This window comes from Camelus dromedarius, chromosome 20 (genome assembly GCF_036321535.1).
Source record: "Camelus dromedarius isolate mCamDro1 chromosome 20, mCamDro1.pat, whole genome shotgun sequence".
NCBI lineage: Eukaryota > Metazoa > Chordata > Mammalia > Artiodactyla > Camelidae > Camelus > Camelus dromedarius.
The window spans coordinates 2,593,971-2,621,144 of NC_087455.1; the positions used below are offsets into that span (position 1 = coordinate 2,593,971).

Below are 27,174 nucleotides of genomic sequence, written 5' to 3' on the forward strand. Positions count from 1 at the left end.
GAAGCAGAAGGATAAGAAATCAGGTCCATAAAGACTTTGATGATCTCCAGCCCCAGGGCGCCTGTTGTGTAGATGCCCAGCTGTTCTCCTATGCGGCCAGGACCTTGCGTTTATCGGCGGGTCCTCTGTGCACACGCTGCCTGCAGTGTGGGCCCGATTTCAGAGCTTTGTGGGGAGCACGTCTTTACCTTCCCAGTCTCACATGTGCGATTCAGGAGCTTTGGGTAAAGGAAAGAGGACGTGTTATATTATAGTTATAATGTTATTTAATTTTTTATAGTCATTCAGTAAGGTAGCATTTACTATTTCCATTTTACAGATGAGAAACTGGACTTGGAGACGTTAAGAGATTTGCTCAGGGTTTCCTGTGGTGGCGCCCCGAGCTTTCAGGTTCCTTCCCAGGAGCTCTGAGCCCTGCTGTGCCTCCCTGCGCCGTGTTTGGGTCTCCACTGAACAGTGGGGGGAGTTGGGCTGCCAGCAGACCCTCTCCCCCAGTGCTGCGCTGCCCTGTGCCCTGTCCGCCACGGCTTGACCGCGGCCGTGGGTGCAGCACGGTTTCCCACGCTGAGGGGCGTGAGCGCTGTTTCTGCGGCCCACCGCAGGTGGTTCCCAGCCACGTGCTCCTGGCTCAGCCTGGGGAGAGTGTGGTCTCATCAACTACTTGTAAAAACAGGGAAATGGGTCCACTCTTGTCCAGAAAAATAGTTTTACCAGCTTTAGAAATTAATAAAAATTTTGCTCTGATTAATGAGACAAATTTAACTATGCAGTCTTCAGCTCTTTTGCTTAGTTGGCTGTACAGGAGGGTACAGTTACATTTTACAGTGCTAGAAATAACAGGAATGTACACAGAAAATAATACAAGTTAGCTTCAGTGAACTTAAGGCTTACTTGTGAGTGTAAGCACAGTTTCTTAAAAGTGTGCAAGACAGGTGCTTGTTGGTGCTTTGTGGTGCTTTTGATGTCCTGCCGAGCAGTCATTTAGCATTTTCCCCAGTAAGTCCTTGTTTAAGAAAGGCCCGTTTAGGGCAGCAGGGGATATAAAAGTGGGAAGTTGTGTATGTGTTTTTAAATTTTCATTTAAAAATCAAAATTTGTTTGACTTTAGAAGATAAGAAAGGCTGCTATTTTAAGGGCTGGACTCTATTACTTTATGATGGGAGGATATTCCACCGCGTGAATCAGTGACAACGTGAGGTGCGTAGTCATGGGGCCTCCTTGACTGGTTTCTGCTCCTTTGTTGCATGAGAGAGGCCTGTCTTATTGTCCCCCATAGGTGGTAAGTCACCATGTGCCCAGCCCCGCTCTGTGTGGTGAGCACACAGCAGAGACCTGGGGGCAGCCTCCCTGACAGTGTCTTGGGGACAGAAGAGAGGTTAGGACTGTCCTGCCGCATGTTTTCATCGTCTGATTCCATCCCTGTGTTTTCCTCTGGACTCTGCATGAACTTGATCCAGGGTCTGAAGGCCGAGGAGGGTGCTGGGATGCTTCTGACCGCTGGCAGCATTTCTAGGTGCCATCCTGCTGCCTTGTCCTTGCTGCGTGGATGTGGGCATGGGAGAGCCGTTCACACGGTGTCTGGATCATGTGTGTCGTTGGTGTCCCACACATGTAGAGCTTCTGCTGAGTACAGTTCTAAGAGGTTATAGTGTGGCTCACTTTCAATTGTATATGCAGAACAGAAGGAAAAAAAAACAGTGAAGCATGAGTTAGAAAAAACATTTAACCCTGTTTATTTTCTTATATTTTTCTGAAGGATACTTAACAGGTCTTCTTAAACAAAATGTATTAAAATATATTAAACTCAGTTTTAGCTTTTTTGGATGACTTGGGGTCCTTAATATTAACACTTGTCATTCTCAATATGCAGTAACACAACTTCTGCCTTTTTCCTCAGTGTCAGACTGTTGGGTTGGCTGCCTCTGAAAGCCCCTCCCTCCAGCACCCTTTCTAGTTTGCTGCTCCTTGTTTTGTTCTTTTTAATGAAAAAAAATTTCTTCTATGGAAAAGTTGTAAGAAGTAGTCTAGGGAACTCCCAAGTACCTTTTACCTGGATTCACCAAATGTTAACAGTTTATTACATTTGCCTGCTTGCCCTCCCTCCCCCACCCCCGTGTTCCTCTCTTCTCCCTCCATAAAATTTAACATTGGTAGTGTTGTTATCTGGTATGTAGTCCATGTTCACATTTTCCCCTTGCCCCATTAATTATAGCAGTTTTCTTCCTGGTAAATTGTTCTAAAATTTGAGAATTACTTGTCTTAGGTGATGAAGGTAAGATGAATGTCAAGATTCTCCACTCCAAGATCACTGTGTATTCTTGGTAATAAATGAGTAATCTTAGGGTAGTGTTTGAGGCTATGTGACCTTTCAGACTCTCCAGCTAATAGTCTGGGCACCCACTGATGACTCTTGCTTGAAACATTTATTACCAAGTAATTGTGAAATGGTGATTTCCTAACACCACCGTTCCTTCTCGCTTACCAGCCATCGTTCTACCGTAAGGGAGAGTTTTCCCTCGTCTCTTCACTCCTTCTTTTACCCACTCATCCATCCGTCCAGTACCCGTATCAGTTTAGCACCCTCATGGATTCTTACTTGCTTCGGTGTCTTATAATCCATTGCTGTCATTATTCATTTTGTTGCTAGAATTCTCCTTAATTTGACTGTCTCCTCAGATCATCTCCTGTGTCCTTTCAACATGTCCTCATTATTTTTTAAGAGTTTTTTCCCCTGTTTGGCACAAGATATTCTCAGCGTTTCTTGTAGTTTCTCTGCGCTGTTATGGAGGCAGCTGTTTTTCCTGGTAGCCCTGGTTCATTTTTGTGGGAAGTGGACTTTAGAGGCCAAGCTTGGGATGCTGAGTGTGCCCTTCGGTCAGTGGGGTGTCACTGCTTCTCGGCTCTTTCCACGTGTTTGCACATGTGTGTGCGCACCTGTACTCAGGATGCAGAGATCTTTCTTGTCGTTTCCTCTGCTCCCAGAGACAACTGCTGTTTCCCTCCCACCTCAGGTCAGTCTTGCCTGTTCTAGGATTTCATGTCACAGAACCGTACAGTATGCGTGACTGTACGTTGAGGGTCATCTGTGTTGCTGTGTAGTTGGTTCCTTTTTATTGCTAAGTAGTATTTCACTGTGTGAGTCTGTCATACCTTGTCTATTCATTCTTTCTTGATAAACACCTTCGTTTTTGAAAGAAATTCTTGCTGGCTGTGGAGTTCTGGATTGACAGCGTTTACTTTCAGCAGCTGAACGTGCTGTCTTCTGGCTCTTCGTGCAGATTTCTAAAACTTGTTTTCTGTAACTTTTTCATCACCGATCCTCTACCTTGCGAATGAATGTCAGCTCACTCAGTTTCCCCAGATCCGAAAACCTCTCTCCTCCGCCTCCTGAGGCTGCTGTGCGCTGCTTGGATGCCTTTCCTGTGCTGTGGTCCAGGGTTGCTTGCAGCCAGAGAGTGGTGGCACTCACCTGGTGGCTTTCCTCCTTTTGAGGGGTCACAGCCCTGCCTTGCCCATTGTCTCAAGATCTGGAAAAAGTTGTTTCCTGAATCTTGTCCATTTTTCTATTTGTTTACTGTGGGAGGTGTTTTCCATACTAGCTACCCCTTCGTAGCTGAAGTGGCCATCCCTGGGTCAGTGCTTTTCAGTGGTAGGCAATTCATATGTGCACTTCTACATTTTCTGAAAAATAAGACGGTAAAACTACTTGTTTTAACATTAGCTTAGGTACTGATTTGTCTGTCTACAAAATCTCATGTAATTTCCATTTTGACAGAGGGAAGTCTGTTGTTTGTTTTGGCAAAGCTTTCACTTTAGTTACTTTGTTCTTAAACTGCATTGTATTTAGTGCGCAGTAGCATTTCTTGCCTGGTTTACTAAGTGCTGTGTTGTTTGTGGTGAACATAGCAGTTAATCCCAACTCCTTCAAGCAAAAGTCAGTTTCTTCCAGTCACTTGCCCGCCCGTCAGTGACGTGTCGTCGTGTGAACAGTGAGTGGAGCCGGGCCGAGTGGGTGAGTGTGAGCAGCAGGAGGATGCGGTCAGCACGCTGCCCACTGGCCGCTGTGACCCCGGCCCTGTGCTCTGCACGGGTCAACCTCGCTTTTCCCCTCTGATCTTTCAGATGATTGGTTGGAGGTTTGGAATTATTTTTGGCTCTTCTAGTTTTTAATGTACATTTTAGTAACAATCTTTTCCATTAAAAAAGTCTGTTAATTTGTGAGACTGAAATTATCACTAACAGTTAATGTTAGAACGGTATGAGTATTAAAGTAATTTTTCATTATGGGAACCTTTTTGAGGTGACGTACCATTCAATGAATGAATGTGTGCGTAGTGCGTAGTTTCTACCCACTCGTCACAGCTGCCTTAAAATACAAAAGCCTGGGCGTGTGTGTGCCTTTTGCTCACTGCCTCTGTGTGCCTTTTGCTCACAGCCTCTGTGTGAGGTTAGGTTAGGACTTACCCTAGAACGGGAGATGGACGCGACTTTCATGGCCAGCCTGGTTCTTGAGACCTGACTGAGAGAGATTTGGGCGTCCTCAAATGACAGTTTTGTTCTGGACCTCCACTGTTGATGAAGGCTACCTGTTGCATTTATGTGGAAACTGTTGGTACTAAATTTACCCTCTTTTGGGGCACTTGTGCACAGTTGTTAAATATTTACTGGCACGTGTATATCCCTGTCTGTTACATGCACTGAGGTGCTCACTGCATCTAGAACGGTCCTGGCCACGTAGGAGGAGCGCACTGGTTCCTTGGTATGTTAGAACGGAAGAGTACCTCTTCTAGGGTGGGTTTTGGTGATTGGGAATGTTGCTAGCTTATAGGACTTAGGTTTATGAATTTTGTAAGTGAAGAAATTTTGAGTTGCAAATGACAGAAACTCACCTCTAAAGTGAAGAAAAGGAATACATTATTTTATGTAATTCTGAATATATTTAACAAATAAAAGCTACCAGTTGGTATATGGAAATAAGTCTCTAGAAAAATCAACCAAGAAGAGAGAAATACAAATAAATGAAATTCCTAAAGGAACTATAACTACTATGAAAATGATAAATCTGATAATTCTTTGATCCAGTCTTGTTTAAAATTACAAGAAATTAAAAATAACCACCACCCCCCATCTCGTACCTGTCGGCATCATTCTGCATTCCCCTGACCCCGGCCCAGCGACCACTCGTCCTCCTGTCTCCTGCCGGAGCCCTCCTGGGCCGGCTCACGTGGGAGCCCTCCTGCACGTGGTCCTCTGTGTTGGGCTTCGCTGCTTACAGCGTCTTTGGGCCCTTCTGCGTCCTCCTCTTACTGCTGAGTCAAGTGCGGCCTGAATACACTGCATTTGCCAAAACCTCTCCTGTTTTTCTGTCCTGTGGCAGCAGTTTTTTGTGGATGTAGAGCGGGACTTCTCAGCCCCCTTCTGGTTCCCAGGGTTGACAAGGGAAGAACAAAGGGAAAGGCAGCTGCAGGATGTCAGCTCGGCTTCGTGGTTCCTCACCCTTGAAGTCTTAGCCCCTCGTGTTCTCACTGCTTTAGCAGCTCTCTGATTGTAGTATTTTATGTACTTTTCTCATTTTTCTGGAGGAAATGCAATTCTGCTGCCAGCTGCTGCATATGTCTTGGATTCAGAAATCTCAAGAGAGGGGAAGGAGAAATCTTTTAACAAGTATGCTATTTCCAGACTCTCCTCTCTTGTAGCTGCCACGCCCTGACACATGCCCTGAACAGTATGGTTGCGCCTCTCTGTGGCTGCTGGAGTTCTGGGTCTTTGGACGAGAGTAGGAGGGAGCAGATGTCGGATTTCTGCCCCGTCCCGGGAGGTGCAGATACCCACAGCCAAGCGTGGATGTTGCTCACGCGTGGTTAGGGCTTGCCTCCTTTATTTAAGGCGGGGAGCTTACTGGTAGCAGCATGAAAAATACATCCCAACACTTCAAGTAAAGGAGATACATTTTGACAGTTTAGTTACTGAGATTCTGGTCCTTGGAAAGGAAGTGTTAAATACCTTTATTGTCTTGGAAGGGAACTTTTAAAATTGAGTGATTGCGTTTAATATGCCTTGAGCAGAAATGTTTCTAGATTCACAAACCCCCAGGTGGTAGCCCCGGGTGTTGCAAGTCTGGGGTGGGAGGCTGGGGCCAGCGGGGAGACTGGGGTGTGGGAGTGGGTGTATGGATGGGGCTCTGAGGAGGCGTTTCTCAAGGGCGCCGAAACACTTGGTGATCAGGGTAAGTCATAGTTCAATGCAGGATTTTTAAAAAAATCAAGAATTAATGGGAAAAATCCATGATGAACAAGACACCAGAATTCTAAATGAAGACAGGGTCGTAATACTCATCGTCCTTTTGCCCCAGCGTGTTCTTTGTTCTGTCCTAACTTCTGCTTACTTCGGGTTTAATTTGCTCATGTTTTTTCTTCCTTAAGGTAAAAACACAGATAAGTGACATTTTTACCTTGTAAATATAACCACTTAAAGCTATGCATTTCCCTCTAAGTACCCATACTCTTTTAGCTGAACCCTAAAGATTGTGATGTTCTGTATTATTATTCTGTTCTGAACATTTTCTAGATTTCTCTTTTGATGTGTTATTTGACCATACGTTATTTAGAAAGGATTGTTTACTTGCTAAGTATTGGGGACTTTATTAGATATCATTTCTTTAAAATGGTTATTTTTTATGTTTATTTATAATTTGGAACAGAAATATACATGTTACAAAACTCAAATGGAGTTTGAAATGAATCAAATCTCTCTTGTAAACTGAGCTCTCTTTCTGGGTGAACAGTGTTCCTGATTGTATAACCACCCAGAGGTGCTCCGTGTGTAGAAGGAAGTGCGTGTACGTGGACTTCTCTTTCGCTTTATACCAAATAGACATCATATTCTACATACTCTTGTAGATCTTTTTTGAAAAATTACTTAAAATATGTATCTTGAAAATCCTTGTATTTTAGGACTGGGAGTTTCCGTAACTGCTTTTTTTTATTGTATGTTGCTTTTTTCCACTAATATTTTCCAATATCAATGAAAAATTTTCAGCCAGTGCCATTTTTTAAATGCTTGTATAGTCACTTATTTTGATGTTCCACACTTTATTGGCTCATTTCCCTTCTTTTGAACAGGTAGGCTGTTCCCAGTTTTTCAGCTGCAGGTAGACCTGTGAGTCACTGACGCCTCCAACAACTGTAAACCATAGAGGAGATTTGTTGGGGGTTTCTTAGACCAACCTTCCCAAAGCTGGGACTGTGGGTGGGTCCTGTGACTTCTGTGCTTGTCCTCTGTGATCTCTGAACTCTTAAGGGCCAGGACTGTGTTATTTTTGGATTCCTAGTCTTGAAGTCACTGCACTGGCGTGGAAGATGCAGACTAGTGCACTAATGATGGTCACTCTCAAAGCTCTTCATGTTACGGTATTTAATTCTCCTAATGACCGTGAAAGACAGATACCGTGTTAAACTTTATTTAACTGATGAGAAAAGCAGGTCAGAGAGAGGTTAAAAAAAGTGCCCAAGGTCACATATCTAGTAGGTGGCAGGATTGGGATTCCTGGGAACACTTGAAATAGCTGAATGGACCACATTTTGGGCTTCCAGGTTTAAGGAGGGGCAGGTGGAATTATTTGGGCTTTGGAGTCACTTGTGGCTTGTCTTTTACCAAGTCTGATCTTATCACAAGCACTTTACCTCTCTAAGCCTGTTTCTTCTTTCTTGAGGAAGTCGATATTAGTAATTATCTCAAAGTTTATTAGGGGATTAACTTTCTTTTAAGCCACGTAAACCACCCTTGTACTGTGTGAGACAAGTATCAGCAGTGCTGGACCAAGTCTGACCTAGTCCAGGACTGGTTACTCTCTCGTCTTCCCTCCTTTTGCACTGGGGGAATGTTCCGGACGTCTCAAGGCTTTCTCTTCATCTATAAGGGTGGACATGATGGTATCGCATTTGCAGGTTTGTCATGAATTACAAGTTAGATTCACTCTTACAGTGGTTTTAACATTTAAAAAAAGCTTTTTATTGGCACAAACAAAAAACACATAACATAAAATTTACATAAAATCTTAACTATTTTTAAGTGTACAGCTCAGTAATGTTAAGTGTATCCACATCATTGTGAAACAGATATTTAGGACGTCTTATCTTACAAATCTAAAACTCTGTGCCCAATAAAAAGCACCCTTTCCCTCTCCAGCCCCTGGTAGCCACCGTGCTACTTTCTGTTCCTATTAATTTGACTACTTTAGATATCTCAAATAGGTGGAATCATACAGTATTTGTGTCCTCAAGGTTCGTCTGCATTGTAGTATGTGGCAGGGTTTCCTTCCTCTCAAGGCTCAGTAGCATTCCACTGCAGGACACACCACATTTTATTTATCTCTTGAACCATCGATGGACACTTGGGTTGCTTCCACCTCTTGACTAGTGTTAATAATACTGCCATGAACAAAGGCGTGCAGATATCTCTTCAAGATCCTGCTTTCAGTTCTTTTGGATATGGAATTCCCCAACTAGATCATACGGTATTCCATTTTTGATTTTTTGAGGAACTTCTGTACCGTTTTCTGAAGCAGTGGCACCATTTTACATCCCCATCAGTGGAACTCAAGGTTCCAGTTTCTCCACATCTTTGCCAGTGCTTGTTATTTTTGTTTTCTTAAAAAATAGTAATCATCCTGTTAGGTGTGAGATTGGTTTTAATAACATTTTTAATGGTAAAAAATTTTAGGTAGACTTGGAAAAGTGACTCCATAAATTTCTTGCTAAGTTGGAATAATATCTGTTGATGCCAATGTGACAAGACCAAAAGCAAGAAGAGGGAAACTGACAAAACCAACCACTAAGTAGCCATGCTTGAGAAAAAGACGAGCGATCTGTTTGTTTCTTACTGAGACCATGGCCAGAATAAGGACTGGGTCTGTGCTAGGTGTTTCTGGTATTTCTTGAAAACGGAGGGAAGAGTCAAATTGTAGGAGCAGTTTCCTTTTCCAGACCCCGGTGAGGCTAGCTTAAATGTGGATCGTTGCTGTCTGAGGCGCAGGCCGGAGGAGAGCCTCGCATTTGCCGCCAGGGGTCCTCCTGACACCGTGCTGACTGCTGCCCGGCGGCCGGGGCTGCTCCGCCCCCGCAGTAACTCGGGGAGGCGGTCCTTGAGACCGGCGCTGTTTGCTAGATAAGGTGAGTCATCCAGCTATGGGTACGTTGGATTTATAGGGTAAAGAGAACGTATGGTGATGAAATGATGCGTATGTGCCTGTTCAATAAAATAAAAGTTTCAAAGTTGATTTGAACAATGTTAACATTAAAACAAGTAACTACTTGATTACCTTTTGATATTCGTGTCGTTTTGGTCAATATAAACAGCCCTCTATTTTATAACGTATCTAGTTAGGTTGAAAATTTCCGTGAGTCTCTCGTGCTGTCCTGTGTTTCTGTGCCTCTACTGCGCACTGTATTTGAGAAACTAAAGCAGCATCTTACACGTTTCAGGAGCCTTTTTTTTTTCTCTTAAACTTCATGGCGAGTAACCACCAACAGTTTCTAAACCCAGAATTTAACACTGATCTTTGATATGGCAAAACAAGTAAGAAATGGCCATGAACTAGTGTCTGTGGAGATGCTGCAGTTCAGATTCTTGGGCCTTTTTAGATGGCATTTTGCTTCTGTTTCATACACCTCAGTGCTGCTTAACCCAGTGCTCTGTTTCTCTGCTGGTGATTTCCGTGCACCCTCCCGGTGCCAGCCGCGTGTCCAGCACGCACTGCCAAGGCCCTTCTCTGAGTTTGTTCTGGGCGGGGTTGCTGACCCCGGTGCTGCTGCAGGGCATCGTGTGGGGAGGGGAGCAGCCTGTCTTCTCCTGTCCTTCCTGTGGTCATGCTTCTCCCCTTCGTTTCTTTGTCCCTGCAGTCCTCACCATGATGCAGTCATCCCCCAGAGGCCGAGTGGGCCTGCTCCCTGACTCTCTAGAAGGCCCTGCAGCCTCTGGAGGTGGGCGCCACTGTAGGTGGTGGTTGAAGGGGGAGGCCTGGCTGGCGTGCAGGTGCTGGTGCAGATCCCAGCCCTGCTGTTGACGCTTAGCTGAGATGACAGGTGTGTTGCTTAATTTCTCTGTTCCTCAGTTAGTTCACATCCACACGTGGAGTGTAGCGCCATCTACCTCATGGTGGTTGTAAGTGTTAATAGAGAAAATGGGTGTGAAGTGCCGCAGCAGGTGGGTGAGGAGCAGCCCACGGAGCCTGACTGTCTGGGTTTGATTTCCAGCTGTGCTGCCTGGAAGCTCTGTGACCTTGAACAAGTTGCTACCTCTCTGTGCTTGTTTCCTTATGTGTGCAATGGGGGTAATAGACTCCGTCTCATGGGAGTGACTTTTAATAACTAAATAAGTCAGTATTTTAAAAGCACTTAGAACCAGGCTCGCATGTAGTAAGCAGTAACCCGTGTCACCATCACCATCGTTTTTTCATTGTTGTCAGTGTTGCTGTTACATGTTTTGTGACTGGCACATAGTCACCGTTCAACAGGGGGCAAGTATTGTCATCGTCCTCGTTTTATAGGTGAACAAACTGAGGTTCAGGCTGGTGAAATGATTCTTTGTCTCACAGACAGAACTGGGGCTCCAGCACTGCGCCTTCCAGTGGCAGACTCAGCGCCTCCCTCAGCTCCCCCCGAGTCCCTGCACAGTAACGGAAGGCAGGTATGGTAGCTGTTGTGAAACTTGGCCGGGAGAGCGAGCAACACCAGTGCTGTCACCTTCTGGACTGTGTGTGCTTTGAGACCTATTGTCTGTCTGTCTTCGGAAGGTGATTATATCCATTGTTACAGCTAAATTTCTTTAGTCCTTATCAAGTCATTTTTATTAATACTAAAATTTTCAGAAAAAGTTTTGTTTTTGTGGTTGAAATACTGAGACACAATGACAAAGAAATGATAATTCTGTGAGTCTTAATGGAAGTAAGCTTAGAACAGGATACCCAACTTATGGAAGTTAGGGAGGTACCTATGTGTTATAAAAGTGTTGATTTTATTTAAATTTGTAATTTTTGGTTATTGCAAACATAAAAAAGGTAAGAAGATAAGTTTTGAATTGTGTGTGTATAATATGAATTATATCTTTCTGTTGTATTCCTCCTGCTGGCTGGTATAAAAGCATTTACCAGTGCTTTATTCTTCTAAGAAGCCCTGCCCTAAAGTTTTGGTATTAACTTAAGGCAAACAAATAAAACCACGCTAATTGTGTAAGAGCTGTGAAAGTCAGACTTGCAATTTTGTGAGCTGCTCTTGTAACATGTGTGAGCAGTTTGCTTGTGAACCATTGTTTCCCAGTAGCTTTCTTATTAAAGGCCAGGTTTCTGCAGGGAAGCCAGACTGGGCAAAATTGTACAGCATATGAAAGGTTCTTCTTAGTGATCTTGCTTTGAGCATTGTTTGTTAGCCTTCTAATGAGTTTGCTCTAATCTCACACTAGTTTCTTCTTTGCTCTACTAAAATCTGCAGTGGAAGTTCTGATCAGAATACCAGAGTACTGCAGTTGTGTGATGTATTTTTTATGTGGGTTGGAGAAGGGCATTCCACGTAGTTTTCCTAGAATTTACATCAGTTTTTCTTTTCCCATTCTTACACCTTTGAAAAAGCAAGGTTTTCAGCAAGTTTACTTCATTTATTCATTCAGTAAATCTTTTTAAAGCCGCTGTGTTGGGTTTTGGAGGTGAGGCAGTACCCAAGACCCAGGCCAGGGCACGCTGGCGTGAAGCTTAGTGTTGTGTCCTGATGTCTGGGACATCTGATGCCTTCTCTGGCTGTGGTTTTTAAAATAAAACAGAATTTCCCTCTGCAGTCTCATTATCTACTGGGGTAGAAAAGTGTGTGGAAAATGGCCTGTACATCTTACTAACCATTTTAGCAGTAAGACCCTGGAGACAAAGTGTGCAGTACAGAGTAAATTCCTTCCTGCCGTGGAGGTGCTGTGGGGAAGATGAAGCTGGGTGAAGGGCATGGGGTTTGCAGTTTTAGACGAGGTGGTCAGGAAAGGCCTCCTGGGCTGGGTGATCTGACCAAAGACTCAGAGGAGCGGGAGTGAGCCTGTGGCAATCTGCTGTAAGAGTGTCCCACTGGGAGGGACAGGCAGTGGAAAGCCCCTGAGGTCGTATGTGCCTGGTGGGCACAGAGCAGCCGGGAGGACATGTGGTTGGAGCTGGGAAAACCAGAAGGGGTGAGGAGGAGGGGCTGAGACGCAGGGTGTAGACGGAGGGGAGCACTGTGGTGCAGGGCCTTGCCGACCAAGCTCGGTGTGCGTTCCCCTCTTCTGGGGGGGCTGGAGAGGTCCGGTGAATGTTAGCAAAAGAGTAAAATGGTGCGAGTGGTATTTTGAAAGGGTCAGTTGCAGCTGCTGGGTTAAGAGGAGTGTAGGGCAGCAGGATGGAAACAGGGAGACCGGAGGAGGCCTGGGGCTGTAACCCGAGCGCAAGACGGCAGTGGACAGGGAGCAGCAGGCGGGCCGGAGCACAGGGTCCAGGTGTATTTTCAAGGCAGGGGAATGGGTCTTGTTGATGGATTGCTTTGATGTAAGAGACACAGAGAGGAGTCAAGGGTGACTGAGGTTTGGGGTCTGAGCAAATAGTAATCTTTCTTGTAAATTTTAATTAAGAGTTTCCTTGTTAATTGGGACTTACCAGAGTTGCTTTTAACTATACTGATGCTATAAAGAGTTCGTTTTAAAAAATCACAGAATTTTTTAATGAGTGATAGCCTTTCCTTAGTATATAGGTTTTCATTAGTTAGAGGGTAAGGAATTGCTTATTTTTTTCATTTACATTGCCATTAACTGTAGACTAGTCCTGTTCTTTTCAAGATGTTCCTGTATTGGGAATTTAAAAGCATATGGTGTTTTAATGTTTCGTGAAAAGGACATAGGAGCAGTGATATCATCAAACCAGCTAGGACACAGTCATCTGTCAGCTTTTTGGCCTGAGGCAGGTTGCTCTGCCTCTGAACTGGGGTCCTCTTCCTGCGGAGCAGGGAGGGCTTTGTTGGGATTGTGCTGAGGGTTAAACCCAGTTGTTTTGGCCCCGCAGCTGGGGCTCCTGCTCTCTTCTGTTGTCTGCAGCAGCACCTGCACCGGCTGCCCTTTCTCCTCAGGGGCCGCACTGGGTCTTAACTTTCCCAGAGCTGCTGCTTGTCAGGCAGGCATGGTTCCCATGTCCTGGGGAGGTTCATGCTTCTTTGTGTCCAGACATCTTTTAGACCCTCAGGACCTTGCACATCAAGAGGTGACATTCGGACTTGAAATAAAATACAGTTTAGCTTGGCAGGTGGAGCGAAAGCTGCCACCCACTGGTTACTTCATGAAGACTGGACCCTCCCCCTGATTCTCACTCATTCTCTCCCTCCTGAACCGCTCCCAGGCCCACCCCTCGTCCCCACCTGCACGGCCCTGCCGCAGCCCCAGCTTCCACCACTGCCTGCCCGCACCTGTCCCTCTCTCTCCTGCCCAGCTGGGCCGTGGCATCTGTTCATTCCGGCTCAGAAACCCCTCTGGGGTGTGTGTGAAGACCCCTGGCTTCCCAGATGACAGGTGGGCTCAGTGACACTGTGCCTCTTCCTGGTCAGATGACTCAGTCTTTACTCATCTTTAGAAAATGTACTAGCACTGATTTTGCTTAGGGGATGTGAAAATTAAATGTGATGAGTATTTGATGTGTAGAATATTGTTGGTGACAAGTAAAAGTAGCTTTAATTTTTTCCTTTTGAGAATCATAGGTTCCAAGAGAGACTCACAGTTTGCCTGGGTTGTTTGCACAGCCTGTCAGTTGATGGTTCAGATGAAACCCCAAGCCGTTCTCCTGGGGCTGAACCGGATGCCAGGGCTGCCCACGCTGTGCTCTCCGGGGGGCAACAGGCCTTTGTGTCCTGGCTCTCCTCGGTGATGGGGAAGGCAGGGGGTTTTTCCTCTTTTCTGCTTGATCTGCTTGTTTCTTCTGTTCTTTTCCTAGCTTGCTTGCCTGTGTTTTCTGGAGCCCCTTTCTTCCCAGTGTTGCCTGAGGTCAGAGCTCTTGCTGGTGAATGATGTGTTTTCACTGGGGCATTTGAGAGGTCACTTGAGCTCTGCCTACTATTAGGAGCCCAGAGGTAAAGCCTGCAGACAAAGCGTCCTCAAGGGGGTGTTGGAAAGGAAACCCCTGCCCCAGGGCGTCACTGCACACTGGCCTGCCTCTTGTTCTCCTCGGCCTCTGTTCAGCTCTTGTTTTCAGAAGTTAGTGTTCAGTTAAGTAAAGTACTTGATTTTTTTATTAGCTTGTGGGATTTACTGCTAACAGAAAATCCCCCATATATTAGGAGGACTAAACTCTATGGAGCTGAGCTGTGTACCACGTCTGCTCAGACAAAGGCTCCAGGAGCCTAGTTACTTATTATCTTACTGCTGAGATAGTAAGTGTGGAATGTGTTCAAATAGCTAACATTTTTAGATGACCTTGATTATCTCTCAGTTTGAATAGAGAAAGTAAGCGGCCTTGCATCTTTAAGAAAGTTGCCAGGACAGATTGTGGGAGTGTTTCCTGGCCTACTTCTTCAGTGTGAATTTACTGCTCACTTACATTTTGAAGCTAAGAAAAGGAATCATGCATCTTGGATCCCTCAGTGTTTCCTAAAGCTAATTTTGAAAGTATCTTGCAATCTCAAATTCTTGTTTTTATTTGTTTTCTAGATAGCTTTTATAAATTTATAAACTTAGTAAAGTATCCGTCTAGAAAAATATTCGAGTTCTTACGGTCGTATTTTTTGCAGACTTCTTTTTAATGTTGATCAGGATTTTGTTTTCAAGATTTCTTATTTCATCAAGGTAATTATTTTAACTGCAAGGTCAGAATTAGGCTGGTAAAATGCCAAGAGTATGACTGTGAAAACAGAAGAGGTTTGAGGAGGCATCTACAGACATGATCTGGGTCAGACTTGATTTGCAGCTTACTCAATTTGAGAATCACCTGTCAGTTTTGTAAACAGAAGTCTGCCAGATGAATTGGACAGAAGGGTGAGATTAGCATATTAACGAGGTGCTGGCTACTCACTGCCTTTTCTCCTCCCTCCCTCTTTTCCCTCCCTCCCTCCCTCCCTCCCTCCCACTCTCTCTCTCTCTCTCTCTCTCTCTCTCTCTCTCTCTCTCTCCTTCCCTGAATGAATCTAGGAACACAGACCTCTGGGGTCACATTACTTGCTGGTTTCATTCTGTTCAGTAGCTTAATCTGGCCAGGACGGTCTGTGTTGCAGATTGCAGAAGCATGAGAAGATTCTGTAGCTGAGAGGCATTCTTCACGCTGCTGGAAAATATTACAGAAGGAACACCTCCCAGATTTTGCTTCAAGCTCTGAAAAAAGGAGCACGCAGGGGAAGCTTAGTCTTGCTTGCAGATCGAAGCAAGTCCTGTGGGAGCCATGAACTGGGCCTTGGTGCGCGGACTCCTGGCTCGGTCTTTCTAGGACTGTGTTTATGTTGTTGGAAGTGGTGGGCCGAGAGGCCCTGAGACCGTCAGGTGCTGTCTGCATGGAGAGGAGTGGCTGTAGTCCCTTTCCAGTGTGTTGGGCTAAAGGTATAAGTAACTTAAGTCTGTTTGGTGTAAATTTTATTTAAATTCATGCTTTTGCCCTAAAATGGTGGGTAAAAGTTTTTCAGAGTTTATTTCAAAATATTTACAGTTAAATTTAAGGAAAATAGAAATTGATGTGGTATGGACTTGCTGCAATTGAGCATTTCAAATAGTAAATAAAATTGTTTTTATGGAAATGCATTTAAGTGAGTATTAAAGTTGTTTTTTATGCTTTGTCCTGGGTCTCTTAAAGTTTTATGTTTTGAGTTTTAATTAAGATGTCCATATGTGTTCTTCGATGTGAAAGTTTTTAAAGAATAAAGAGATTAATTTTAACTTGAACAGAACTGTAGGAAAAGGAGTATCATAGGATTCTGATTTCAGAACTTGGTTTCCTTGGCTCGCGGTAAAGACTGTGTTTAATTGGAAACTCCTTGTTATTGCCGGCGGGCTTATCACTGAGGGGCAGCAGTCGTGTGCATAAGTCGTTTTCCACTGTAATGCTGTGAGGGGTTTAGTTATATACAAATATAAACGTAAGTTATTAAGCATTTTGTTGTAACATTCAACGCAGTATTTGGGGAGCAAGTTTAGAAGTTAAAAATGCCATATAACTCACGCGTGAATAAGACTAAAACAGGTAGGCTTCTTTGCTTAAAATAGTAGTGAATATTTAACCTGGTAGATTAAGTCCTTAATGAAGAATTTAATAAAGATATTTATTATTTTAAAAAATATACTTAAATATGTTACTGCACTTAGGAAAGATTTTTAAAAGGAAGAGTCTGCACTGGGTAAGGAGCTGCAGTGATACAAGTAAAGCTTCAGCTGATTAAACTTAGTGTTTAGGTTAAATACTTTAGTACCACTGGGACATTGATGTATTAACACAGAACTATGGTTTGGCCTTAAATTGAGGTCGTTTTCTATTAATTCTTTTCTAGGCTTTTAAACATTTCTGAAACATAATTGATGCTACCTGAAAGTACGTCATTTTATCACAAAACTAGGTGTTCAGAGTAAAGATTTTGCAGAGTTAATTCACTCTTGAATTTTAAAGGACGTTGGGTTTGGGAACTTTTTTAAATTGCAGTTTCTCACCTCAGGACTGTACAGGGTAATTAAGCGTGACCAGTAATGAGCGCTCAGAGCCAAAGAGTTCTATTCTTGTTAAAAATTTTGTTCTTTCCCTAGACTTGGTAGGATTCATTTTCGTAATGCCGCTTCCTTTGTGTGATAGGGGTGATAGCTTTCTGTTAGCAGTGACCCTTAACAGTAAGGCTCTGATTCCACTCACAGAGTCTGGGCTAGATACACGGTCTGTGAATCCAGTAGCAGTGCTACTAGGGTTTAAAAATCAGTGACTTCAGAACTATGAACTTGGGAAGAGAGATTGTAGTGGTCCTGCTTGTCCCACAGCAGTTGATTGAAGCCACATATTTTTACATTATGTTTGCTGATTGGCAGAGTAAATAGGTAGAGACATTTCTAACAGAAACATCATTTTGGTGAAGGAAGGGTTGGGCATGAGAGCAGAAGCCACGGCTGCAGAGGAGGGAGGAGTAGGGTCAGAGTCATTGTCAAGGTCAGAATCAGTCTACCTGTAGGGCTGGAAGTGGCTGTCTCCTCAGGTGCCTGGTCTCGTTCTGGAGGGGATTCTTACAGCACTTGGGAGCTTGCCAGCCCTGTCCCACAGGGCTGAGTGCTGCCGTGAGGGCGGGGCTGGCCTCCGCCTTCGCTGCCCACCCTCTCACCCCAGGACAGGAGGGCAGGGAACCTTAGGTGTCTATCCTGCTTAATTTCTGCTGTGTGATAAAGACGAAGATGTTAGTGTAGAGGAATTGGCTGAATTGGTTATTTTCAAGTATAAAATTACTACTTTTAGATAAAGGCAAAGTAAAAAGCTCAAATCCAAAGAATATATATTCAAACCTCTGTTTGCAGTTAGACATTCTAAACTTCACATGTGCTTTTATCAGTCACATTAACCTCAAAAAACAGCCATGTCCCAATTTAGGAAGACATAAAATACTTATTAGAACAGGTTAAAAATAATAGAACAGACCTATATTCATATACTTTGAACCGAAACCTTTAAAGTATCCTTAAAACACTGGAGCCTTTCCTGTAGTAAAGTTTATTGTACTGATGAATTCAGTGTAAAGACTCTACCTTAGATGCCACCCACAGAAGATTGTATTTTAATATATTTAACAGGGCTTTGTTATAAATTATGCTCGAGTATATCATGATTTCCTAGGCTTAAAGATGGTTTTAATTTGGAATCAGTATAAATTTTAAAGTGCTGTGCTTGGTTGCAAGGCTACTGAGTGCAGAAAGCCCTCCTTGGAAAGTTCTTCGACTATATCAGCATGTGGATTATTTGTTTCATCTTTTTGAAAGACTGGGGAGGATTAAGAGGTGTCAGATTTGGTTGTTAGAAATGTGTCTTGTTGATTTTTTTTCCTGTATCTTTAGTGGTAGGTTGAGATGGAATATATATATTATTAATAGTTCATTTGTGTGATTCTGGATGCTGTGGTTGATGTCATGCTTTTTCTGTGTCAATATTTTAAACATCCATCCATCCAAATAGCTCTGCGTACAGCCCATTGTTTCTTCTGTGTCTCAGGCTTCAGTGGTCAGCCGCCTCTTTTTTTTTTTTTTTAACTGAGTTATAGTCAGTTTACATTATTGTGTCAATTTCCAGTGTAGAGCACAATTTTTCAGTTACACATGAACATACATATATTCATTGTCTCATTCTTTTTCATTGTGAGCTACCACAAGATCCTGTATATATTTCCCTGTGCTATACAGTATAATCTTGTTTATCTATTCTACATATGCCTGTTAGTATCTACAAATTTCTAACTCCCAGTCTGTCCCTTCCCACCCCCATCCCCCCGGCAACCACAAGTTTGTATTCTATGTCTATGAGTCTGTTTCTGTTTTGTATTTATGTTTTTTTTTTTTTTTTTTTTTTTTTTTTTAGATTCCACATATGAGCGATCTCATATGGTTTTTTTCTTTCTTTTTCTGGCTTACTTCACTTAAAATGACGTTCTCCGGGGACATCCATGTTGCTGCAAATGGCGTTGTGTTGTCATTTTTATGGCTGAATAGTATTCCATTGTATAAATATACCACAACTTCTTTATCCAGTCATCTGTTGATGGACATTTAGGCTGTCTCCATGTCTTGGCTATTGTAAATAGTGCTGCTATGAACATTGGGGTGCAGTTGTCTTTTTGAAGTAGGATTCCTTCTGGATATATGCCCAGGAGTGGGATTCCTGGGTCCTATCGTAAGTCTATTCCTAGTCTTTTGAGGAATCTCCATACTGTTTTCCACAGTGGCTGCACCAAACTGCATTCCCACCAGCAGTGTAGGAGGGTTCCCTTTTGTCCACACCCTCTCCAGCATTTGTCATTTGTGGACTTTTGAATGATGGCCATTCTGACTGGTGTGAGGTGATACCTCACTGTAGTTTTGATTTGCATTTCTCTGATAATTAGTGATATTGAGCATTTTTTTCCCGTGCCTATTGATCATTTGTATGTCTTCCTTGGAGAATTGCTTGTTTAGGTTTTCTGCCCATTTTTGGATTGGTTTGTTTGCTTTTTTCTTACTAAGTCCTATGAGCTGCTTATATATTCTGGAGATCAGGCCTTTGTCGGTTTCATCTTTTGCAAAAATTTTCTCCTATTCTGTAGGTGGTGGTTTTGTTTTGCTTATGGTTTCCTTTGCTGTGCAGAAGCTTTTAAGTTTAATTAGGTCCCATTTGTTTATTCTTACTTTTATTTCTATTGCTTGGGTAGACTGCCCTAGGACAACATTTTTGAGATGTATGTGAGATAATGTTTTGCCTATGTTTTCTTCTTGAAGGTTTATTGTATCTTGTTTTATGTTTAAGTCTTTGATCCATTTTGAGTTTATTTTTGTGTATAGTGTAAGGGAGTGTTCTAGCTTCACTGATTTACATGCTGCTGTCCAGTTTTCCCAACACCATTTGCTAAAGAGACTGTCTTTATTCCATCGTAAGTTCTTGCCATCAGCCACCTCTTGATATTTAAATTTGTATTTTTCATAAGCATCTGATACCTGCCAGAGAGGAGCCTCTTCTGTGTAGCCCCTGAAATTGGTTCCTACCTAAATCCTCTGTCTTAATAAACATGTTGAACCCCCATCCACTCCGTTGTTCATGCCACAGACCCAGGATGCCTCTTTGACACCTTCTTCCATGTGTAAAGAATCCATCTTTTTATCCTGTTGATTCTGTCTCCCAAATATGTCTTGAATTCTTCCCCTTCCCTCCCTCTTTGTGGCGTCCAGTCCAGTCCATGTGACCCCCTCCCCTTTGGGCTGATGGAGTTGCTTCCTTTTGGTCTTCCTGTTTCCTCATTTGTTCATCCTTCACACAGCTGCCAGAGTGATTTTGTAAAAACATAAATTTAGTATTATTATTCTTAATACTCCCCAGTGGCTTCTCATTAGAACTGGAAGAAATTGCACATCCTTACCATGACCTACAAGGTTTCACCTGGTCAGGCTTCTCCCCACCGTCTCCAATTTGGGCCGCTGACCTCTTGTTCATTTTAACTTTTCAGCACCTCGAACACCCGAAGCCCCTTCCTCTCGGGCCTCTCTGTCTGTGGTTGCCTCTTCCTGGAACCGTCTTCTCTCCCTTCTCTGCCTGGCTAATTCCTGCCTGCCTTTCAGGTCTCAGCTAACCCAGTTTCCCTCTGATGTTCCCCTCTGTGCCTGCTCTCCTGCTCTTGCACAGCATTTACTGTTACTGATCATGATATATTGTACTTGTTTGATTTCTGTCTTCTTTGCTAGATGGTAAACTTCACATAGTCAGGGATTATGTCAGGGTTTCTTTGGCTTGCAAGTAATTGGCACAGATGAATACTACCTTAATGAATGAATAAATTCTGTATGGTTATCCAATCCACATGCCATTAAAAATAGCTTAATGAGAGGAGTGAATTGGTCTTTGAAGCAGCATACGTGTCACCTTCCAGTTCTCAACAGATGGGTCTTGGTCAGGCTCCCAGGGTCTGATAGCTTCCCTGGGGGTTACCTCCCCCATCCTGCCATTCCAGTGGGATGATGGCCTCCCGGCCCGACAGCTTGAGCAGCTAGTTGACTTGTGGAGAGGCACTAAAAATGGATTTTTATGTAAATATATAAATATTTTATACTGTTCATGCAACTACCTAGATGTCTATAAATTTATAGCAAAAGAAATTAAACGCTTTCCTGAGGAGTGACTGAGTTTTCTGAGTGCACAGCCCAGGGCACAGCTCATGGTCCCTGAGGCAGAGCATGCCCTCAGTGAAGGCTCAGTTGGTCCAGGCCATTTCCCACCTGCTGGGCTGTGCCTCTTCCTGCCCCTTCACACTTGGGCTGCTTCTGCCTGGAACATTCCTTCTTCTCCACACATGAAGCTGTCAGGACTCTGTGTCTCACCTGGACCCCAGGGCTGGCCCTCACCTGTCTTTGTGCATCAGCTCTGCGCACCCCGTTGGACCTGGGAGCTCACTTGGCTTTGCTTGCTTGCCTGTCTCCTGTTGCCTGGTTGTAAACCTCTTGCCAGCCAGGTTCAGGTCTTAGTACTTTCTGAATCTATGTGGTGTGACATATTATCAGCACTCAGTAATTGTTGGCTAAAAAAGAAAACTAAATTGGTGGGGTTTGGGGCTTTTTTGATTCAGGCAGAGAGGATGGGGAGGCTACGTGCTGTCAGAGTTCTGCGTGCAAAGGTGCTGAGAGATGAAGATGTCTGGAGTGTTGAGGAAAACGTGCTTTTCCATTGATTGCAGTTTGAGTTGCATTAAAGCAACTGAGGAGGGATGAGGAGGGAAGGCTTGCTCTTCCACCCCGTGTCTTCAAGGGATAGGAGTGGAGCTTTTCTAGTCACTGCCCGCCCTCTCCCTGGCAGCCCCATCTCACCACACAGCTTTGCACGCCTTGTCTGCCTCTGTCCCTCCCTGTCTGTTAGCCATGGGCGTCATCTGTCAGCTCCGTGAGCTCTTCTTCAGGTGATGGATGCTCTTCCTATATCACCTGGGACCTCTCTCTCCCGTCACTGCTCCCTCTAGTCCCCTGTGGACCTGCAGTGGGTCCAGGTCGCATTCCTTGCTTATCTCCTCCTGGTGCTCATCCCTCTCCTTGCTCAACTTTTCACATCGTGGTGAATTAATTGTCAATAAATGCTCGTGCAGTATTTGCATCCCCTGCGTGTAGCAAGTATATTGAGTAAATGAGTTTATGATAAATAAAGAATATGAAAGTAAAAGGTGTCTCTGTCATTACAAAGAGGGAACGGAGGGAGGGGACAGTTAGGCGGCTCTTGAACAGACATAAGGAAAGCAGCCTGGCATGTGACCTGTGTGCAGGGTGCACCTGCTTCTGATGTCTCAGCCAGAGGAGCGCGGTGCACTCCCTTCCCACTCCTGTGTGGAATACTGCTGACTCAGCTCCCTCACCCACAAGCCCGGTACCCTGGGTATTCAGGTCTCTTTATCCTCAGATTCTTTCACTTGTCCTCATTGTATTTGAGCAAAAGGCTCCTCGCACTCTCCACGTGTGGCCCTAGAGCTTTTAGTTGAACGTGGGGTATTTGCTCAAATACGCCCTTCTCAGCAGGGTAGGTAAAGTGTGTGCCCCAGTGTATCTATCATCTCCTGGTTTGTGCAGTAAGTTATGTGTGTACCCCTTGACCACCCTGTTGGAAATTGAACCATCCTCCTGCCCTCAGCGTCCTCCCCTCTCCTCTGCTCTCCCTTCCCCCACTCATCACCATCTCTCACACTGTACGCGGTTCACCTGTTTGGCTCGCTCTCCTGTGGTGCAGTGCACACCTGGGAGGCAGGTAACCGGTCTGTCCTGCTCACTGCTGTGTCCCAGTGCTGCGCACCTGGCAGACTCCTGTAGTGAGCAGAGGAGTTCGCCTTCGCCTTCGTGGATGACATCATCCTATCTGCCTGCAGCAACAGAGGGCTAAATCATTAGAAGCCAGCGAGGATAGTGGAGATTTTTGTGAAAGTTAAAAAACTTTTGAGTTCTTTCTGGTGCTTTAGTGGTTAGTAACACTGATTTTTTAAAATATTGTTCACAAATCTCTAATTCCAAATTTATCTGTAATTGTTTAAACTGTAAAGAATTCATTGTAAATTCAACAGTTTTCTGAATTTCATCACTCTATCAGTTTTCAGTTAAAGAAATCTAACATTAAAATAATTATCACTGAATATTTTTGTTTTGCATTTAAGTAATTATATAAATTTTGTAATGTTATTGACATGTAGCTCATATAACAGGCTTATGATTAGGTGTATATGTACTGTCTTTTTTAACTTAAATTATGTACATTTGTATTTTTGTACTTTTTTTCTGAAAAATTGTATGAAATGAGTCATATTTTAAGTATTTTATTGGAGTTTGTTGAAAAGAAACCAGTGGTAGTAAATTTTTCTTTGAGTAAAAAGATAATGAAACCTTGATTTATTATGTGGTTCATGTAGCTTTAGTTTGTTGGGGAATTTTTTAAAAATTTTTTTTTTTTTCCAGCTATCACAGTGTTCAGTTGAATTTGCAGGCTTATGGATAGAAAGTTTTACCAATTATAGCAGTTTTTGGAGTTTTTTTTTTTCTGTTTTGTTTTGATGGGGCTGTGTTGAAGCTATAGGTCGGCTTAGGAGAATGATCTGTGAACACAGTTGGGACTTATGTTGGTGTACCTATCCAATTACATAGGTCGTCTTTAGTATTTCTTAGCTATGTATAGTAGCTCTGAGTGTGGAGGTCTGGATGTTTTTTTGATGCTGTTGTAAAGAATATTTTTTGTTTTTTTTTTTTTTAAGTTTAATTTTCCAGTCCTTGGCCTACTGTGTAGAAATTGGTTATCTTGTTAGTTTATCTTGTGGTCTTCCTATAAATTCACTTACTAGTTCTGGTGGTCTATTTGAGCAAGTGGACAATCCAGAGAAACTGTGATCACGTAATCTGTAAATAAAAACTATCTTCCTCTCCAGTCTTGGTATCTTGCATGTCTTTGTCCTACCTTTTTGCCTACCTCAATGTGGACCTTCATCCCAATGTTAAGTAGAAATGGCCAGAAGTGATGCTTGTCCTGTTTTGACCTTAAGAAGAAAATATTCAGAGTTAGATATGACTTAGCTCTAGTTTTTGTCTTTTTTTTTGTTCTTAAGGTATTCTTTATCAAATCAAAAAGCTTTCCTTTTAATTCCTGGTTTTCTGAGGTTTTTTTTTTTTAAATCACTAAAGAGTGTTGAATTTTCTTCTGTATCTATCGATGTGATTGTGTGAATTACGTTTTGCTTGTTAAACCAACCTTGCATTACTAAGTCCTACCTGATCATGATGTGTTATCTATAGTCCTGTTTATACATTGTGAAATTAAGGATACAGCATTTTGTTTAGAATATTTGTGTCTATTTCCATGAGGAACATCAGTCTGTAATTTTTTTCTTGTAGTCTTTTTGTCAGGTTTTCATATCAAAGTACTGCTGTTCTCAAAGAACAAGTGAAAAGATGTTCCCTTATGTGTCCATGTGTGTGATTAATTTATATAAAGTTTAAGAAACACTAATCTGCAGTAAGTAATGGGAGGAGTAGTTCCATTTGGAGGGTGTGGTGTTAGAAAGGGACATAGAGATACAGCAGGCATGGAGATGTCCACACCTCGGTCTGGGTGTTAGTCATACAGGTGGAGAGTCACACACATGCGTATATGTACGCACGTGTGTATAAGTCCTTGAAGTGTTCACTTAAGGTTTGTACATTTTACGATTATACTTCAATACAGAACTATTAAATTTAGACTATAAATACATCTGTTTAGTAACACATTTCTGGAAAATAAGGCATTATTCTGTTTTACAAAGGGAAAATTACACAATCAACAAAAAACATTAAGCCAGTTTCCTAAAACCCAGTGAAAGGACTATATGTAAATAAAACCTAAAATGTAAGATGTAAAATACTGTTTCTTGATTACCAGACAGTGTGGTTAACAGTTGTTTGTATATGGAAATTTTGCATGCTCTTCACTAAACATTACATGGATAGTAAAGTGATGCAGCATTAAATAAATTTGCTAGAAAAACATGCAGACAAAAACTTACACTATTGGATATAAAATAAATATGGTACAAGGATGTAATATACAGCACAGGGAATATAATCAATATTTTATAATAACATCACGTGAAATATAATCGATGAAAACACTGGATCACTATGCTGTACACCTGAAAGTAACATAACATTGTGACTCAGTTGTACCTCAGTTTAAAAATAAATAAAATTACCAAAAAATCTCTTATAATAAAAAAGAAGGCAGTTTCCTAGAATTATGAAATGGAGATGAGAATTGAGGCTTGAAGGAAGTTGAGGAAGGAGGCTGAGGGACGTCAGAGCAGAGGATTTTGGTGATGAAGGGGCAGCCCATGCAGAGTGTTGGCCAGGGAGGAAGTTCCAGGGATGCCCTGTCACTCCTGTGGCTGCAGAGCCAGGAGAGTCTGGTGGCGTTCTGTGGGTGGTTGATACCTCAGGGTGGAAACACTGCAAAGTGGAGCTTTGCTTACTTTCTCACTGTATTGTAGGGACTGTAAGAGGCACGGGGTGTCTGTGGAGGACAGACTCCTAGAGCAGTCTCCGTCCAGGGTAGGGTTCCCCTGATTTTCTGAGGTCCTACAGATTTCATTTGGATTGTGACTTGAGACTTTTTCATACATGCTTTTGTTTAAAATTATGTCTTGAGTTTGGGAGATGTAAATATAAGGAAAATTATGTTTTATTTCAATCCAACTGAAAAATGCTGTATTGAAAGATATATGTAGTCTGTCCTGCTGAGAAAACCAAGGGGAAACTGGGATCTGTTAACCAGCATGAGGCCAGCTTGTTGATCTCCCCGAGGTCTGTTTTGTTAGCCCCCCCCCTTTTTTTTTTAAGAGAAACAAAATACTGCCAGAATATCATACGTTAATGTTAATTTTACTGTGAAAATCTTTGTAAAGTTGACAGAATTTCATAGAGGAGATAATAGTCCCAAACTGTTGACTTTTTTTGTTTCAGCTTTTTTTTTTTTTTGGTTTCAGCTTTTATGTAAGTTCATGATGGAATGGTATACTGGTGGTATGCTTTCAGTTAAAAAAATGCATATTAGGGGGAGGGTGTAGCTTAGTGAAAGAGTGTGTGCTTAACATGCACAAGGTCCTGGGTTCAGTTCCCAGTACCTCCATTAAAAATAATAAAATAAATTAAGAAAAATGTTCAGATGCTTATTGCTTTTTTATAAGACAAGGCTTAGGAGAAAAGTCTAAAGGGGCACTTGTGTTTGGTTATTGGATTTAATAATACATTTCATATATACTGGATATTATCATGGTAAGAGTGGCAGTCTGTTGTTTCCTTTTTTGACAAGGATTTTATCATAAAGCTGTGCATGGCCTTGCAGCAGTGTGGCCCACGAGTGACAGGAAAAACGCTGGTTGGGGATTGAGATGGGACTTTTAAAGTATTCATTAAGTGGGAGGGTCTTTCAGGATTTCCATTTGGAGAACACCCTGACTTAGAACTCTACTCTCTTGGGCCCCAAGAATTCGGGTCCTCCTCCTCTAACAGCTGTCGTCTGTCGAATGCTGCCTTGGCTTCCGGTATCTATCTAAGCACTTGATGCTTATTATCTCAGCTGGCAGGGTGGGTACCAGCACGCCCACCCCACAGATCAGGAACTAACAGTAACTGAGGAGCCATGGAGCTGGGAGTGGGCACAGGTCCTAATGTCATTAGCGACACGTGCTGCTCCTGAGTCCGGTCAAAGGTCAGAGGTGATGGCCCTAAAATCTTCCCTGGGACATGCCTGTCCTGTTGAGTGTCCAGCCTTCTTCAGCTACAGCTCCAAGATTCTGTTGGGCTCCTTCTCTTCAGGTTGATTTGTGCGATTTTTGTGAAGTTTTGGCTGTCCTGTAATCTCCAGGTGTCTCGCCCGTAGAGAGTACATGGACACCTCGGGGAGGGGGTGGCGTGGAGGATGTCTGGATGCGCAGGGATGAGCCTGACCGGGCTGGTCTTCACCTGGCGCTGCTGACTGGCTGTCGTCATTCTTCCCTTTGTAGGCTGTTTGCACATCTGGTTTTAAAAACTTCACTGTGGAAAATTTCTGGTGAAACATAGTACCTTGATTGTATCTTGTACTCAGAACTGGGGACTAAGCACAATTAGGCATGCTTTCCCTTTCCGTGGTTCCCGGAATCCACGTCTTCTGAGGAGGCTGGGACTGGAGAAGAGGCCCATCCTGTCGGGCGGGGTCTGCTTCCCTGCCAGGCACTTGGTCTCCAAGCCAGCCTCGCGCTCAGGGTTGCTTGACTGACAGCCAGGTATTCAAAGACAGCCTCTGCTTTCACAGCATGAGACCAAAATAGAGAAACAAACTGAAAACGGTTTACAGGCCATGAAGATGAAACAGCAAACATAAGGAAGCTAAAAGAACACGATAAAAAATTTGTCTCGTAAGATTTCCAGAGTGCTAAGAGGAGATATTGCCTACATAAAAGACAGAGTTTTTTA

The 27,174-nt window shown here is 43.1% G+C and overlaps 1 protein-coding gene across 14 annotated transcripts in view; it reads left to right on the forward strand.

The window, feature by feature from the left end:
• Positions 1–27,174, forward strand: part of PTK2 (protein tyrosine kinase 2) — a 199,959-nt gene that overhangs the window by 27,334 nt on the left and 145,451 nt on the right. For 3 of the 14 annotated variants that reach the window (XM_031439692.2, XM_031439691.2, XM_031439704.2), the window contains exon 1: positions 15,229–15,573. The exons of 3 other annotated variants lie outside the window; for them this stretch is intronic. In XM_031439692.2, coding sequence (XP_031295552.2) covers positions 15,474–15,573 — 100 coding nt within the window. In that variant the 5' untranslated portion in view covers positions 15,229–15,473. Of the gene's footprint in view, positions 1–10,594; positions 10,687–10,774; positions 10,793–15,194; positions 15,574–27,174 lie in introns of those variants that run through there. 8 more of the 14 variants (XM_031439686.2, XM_064476797.1, XM_064476800.1 and 5 more) reach the window with 7 other exon arrangements.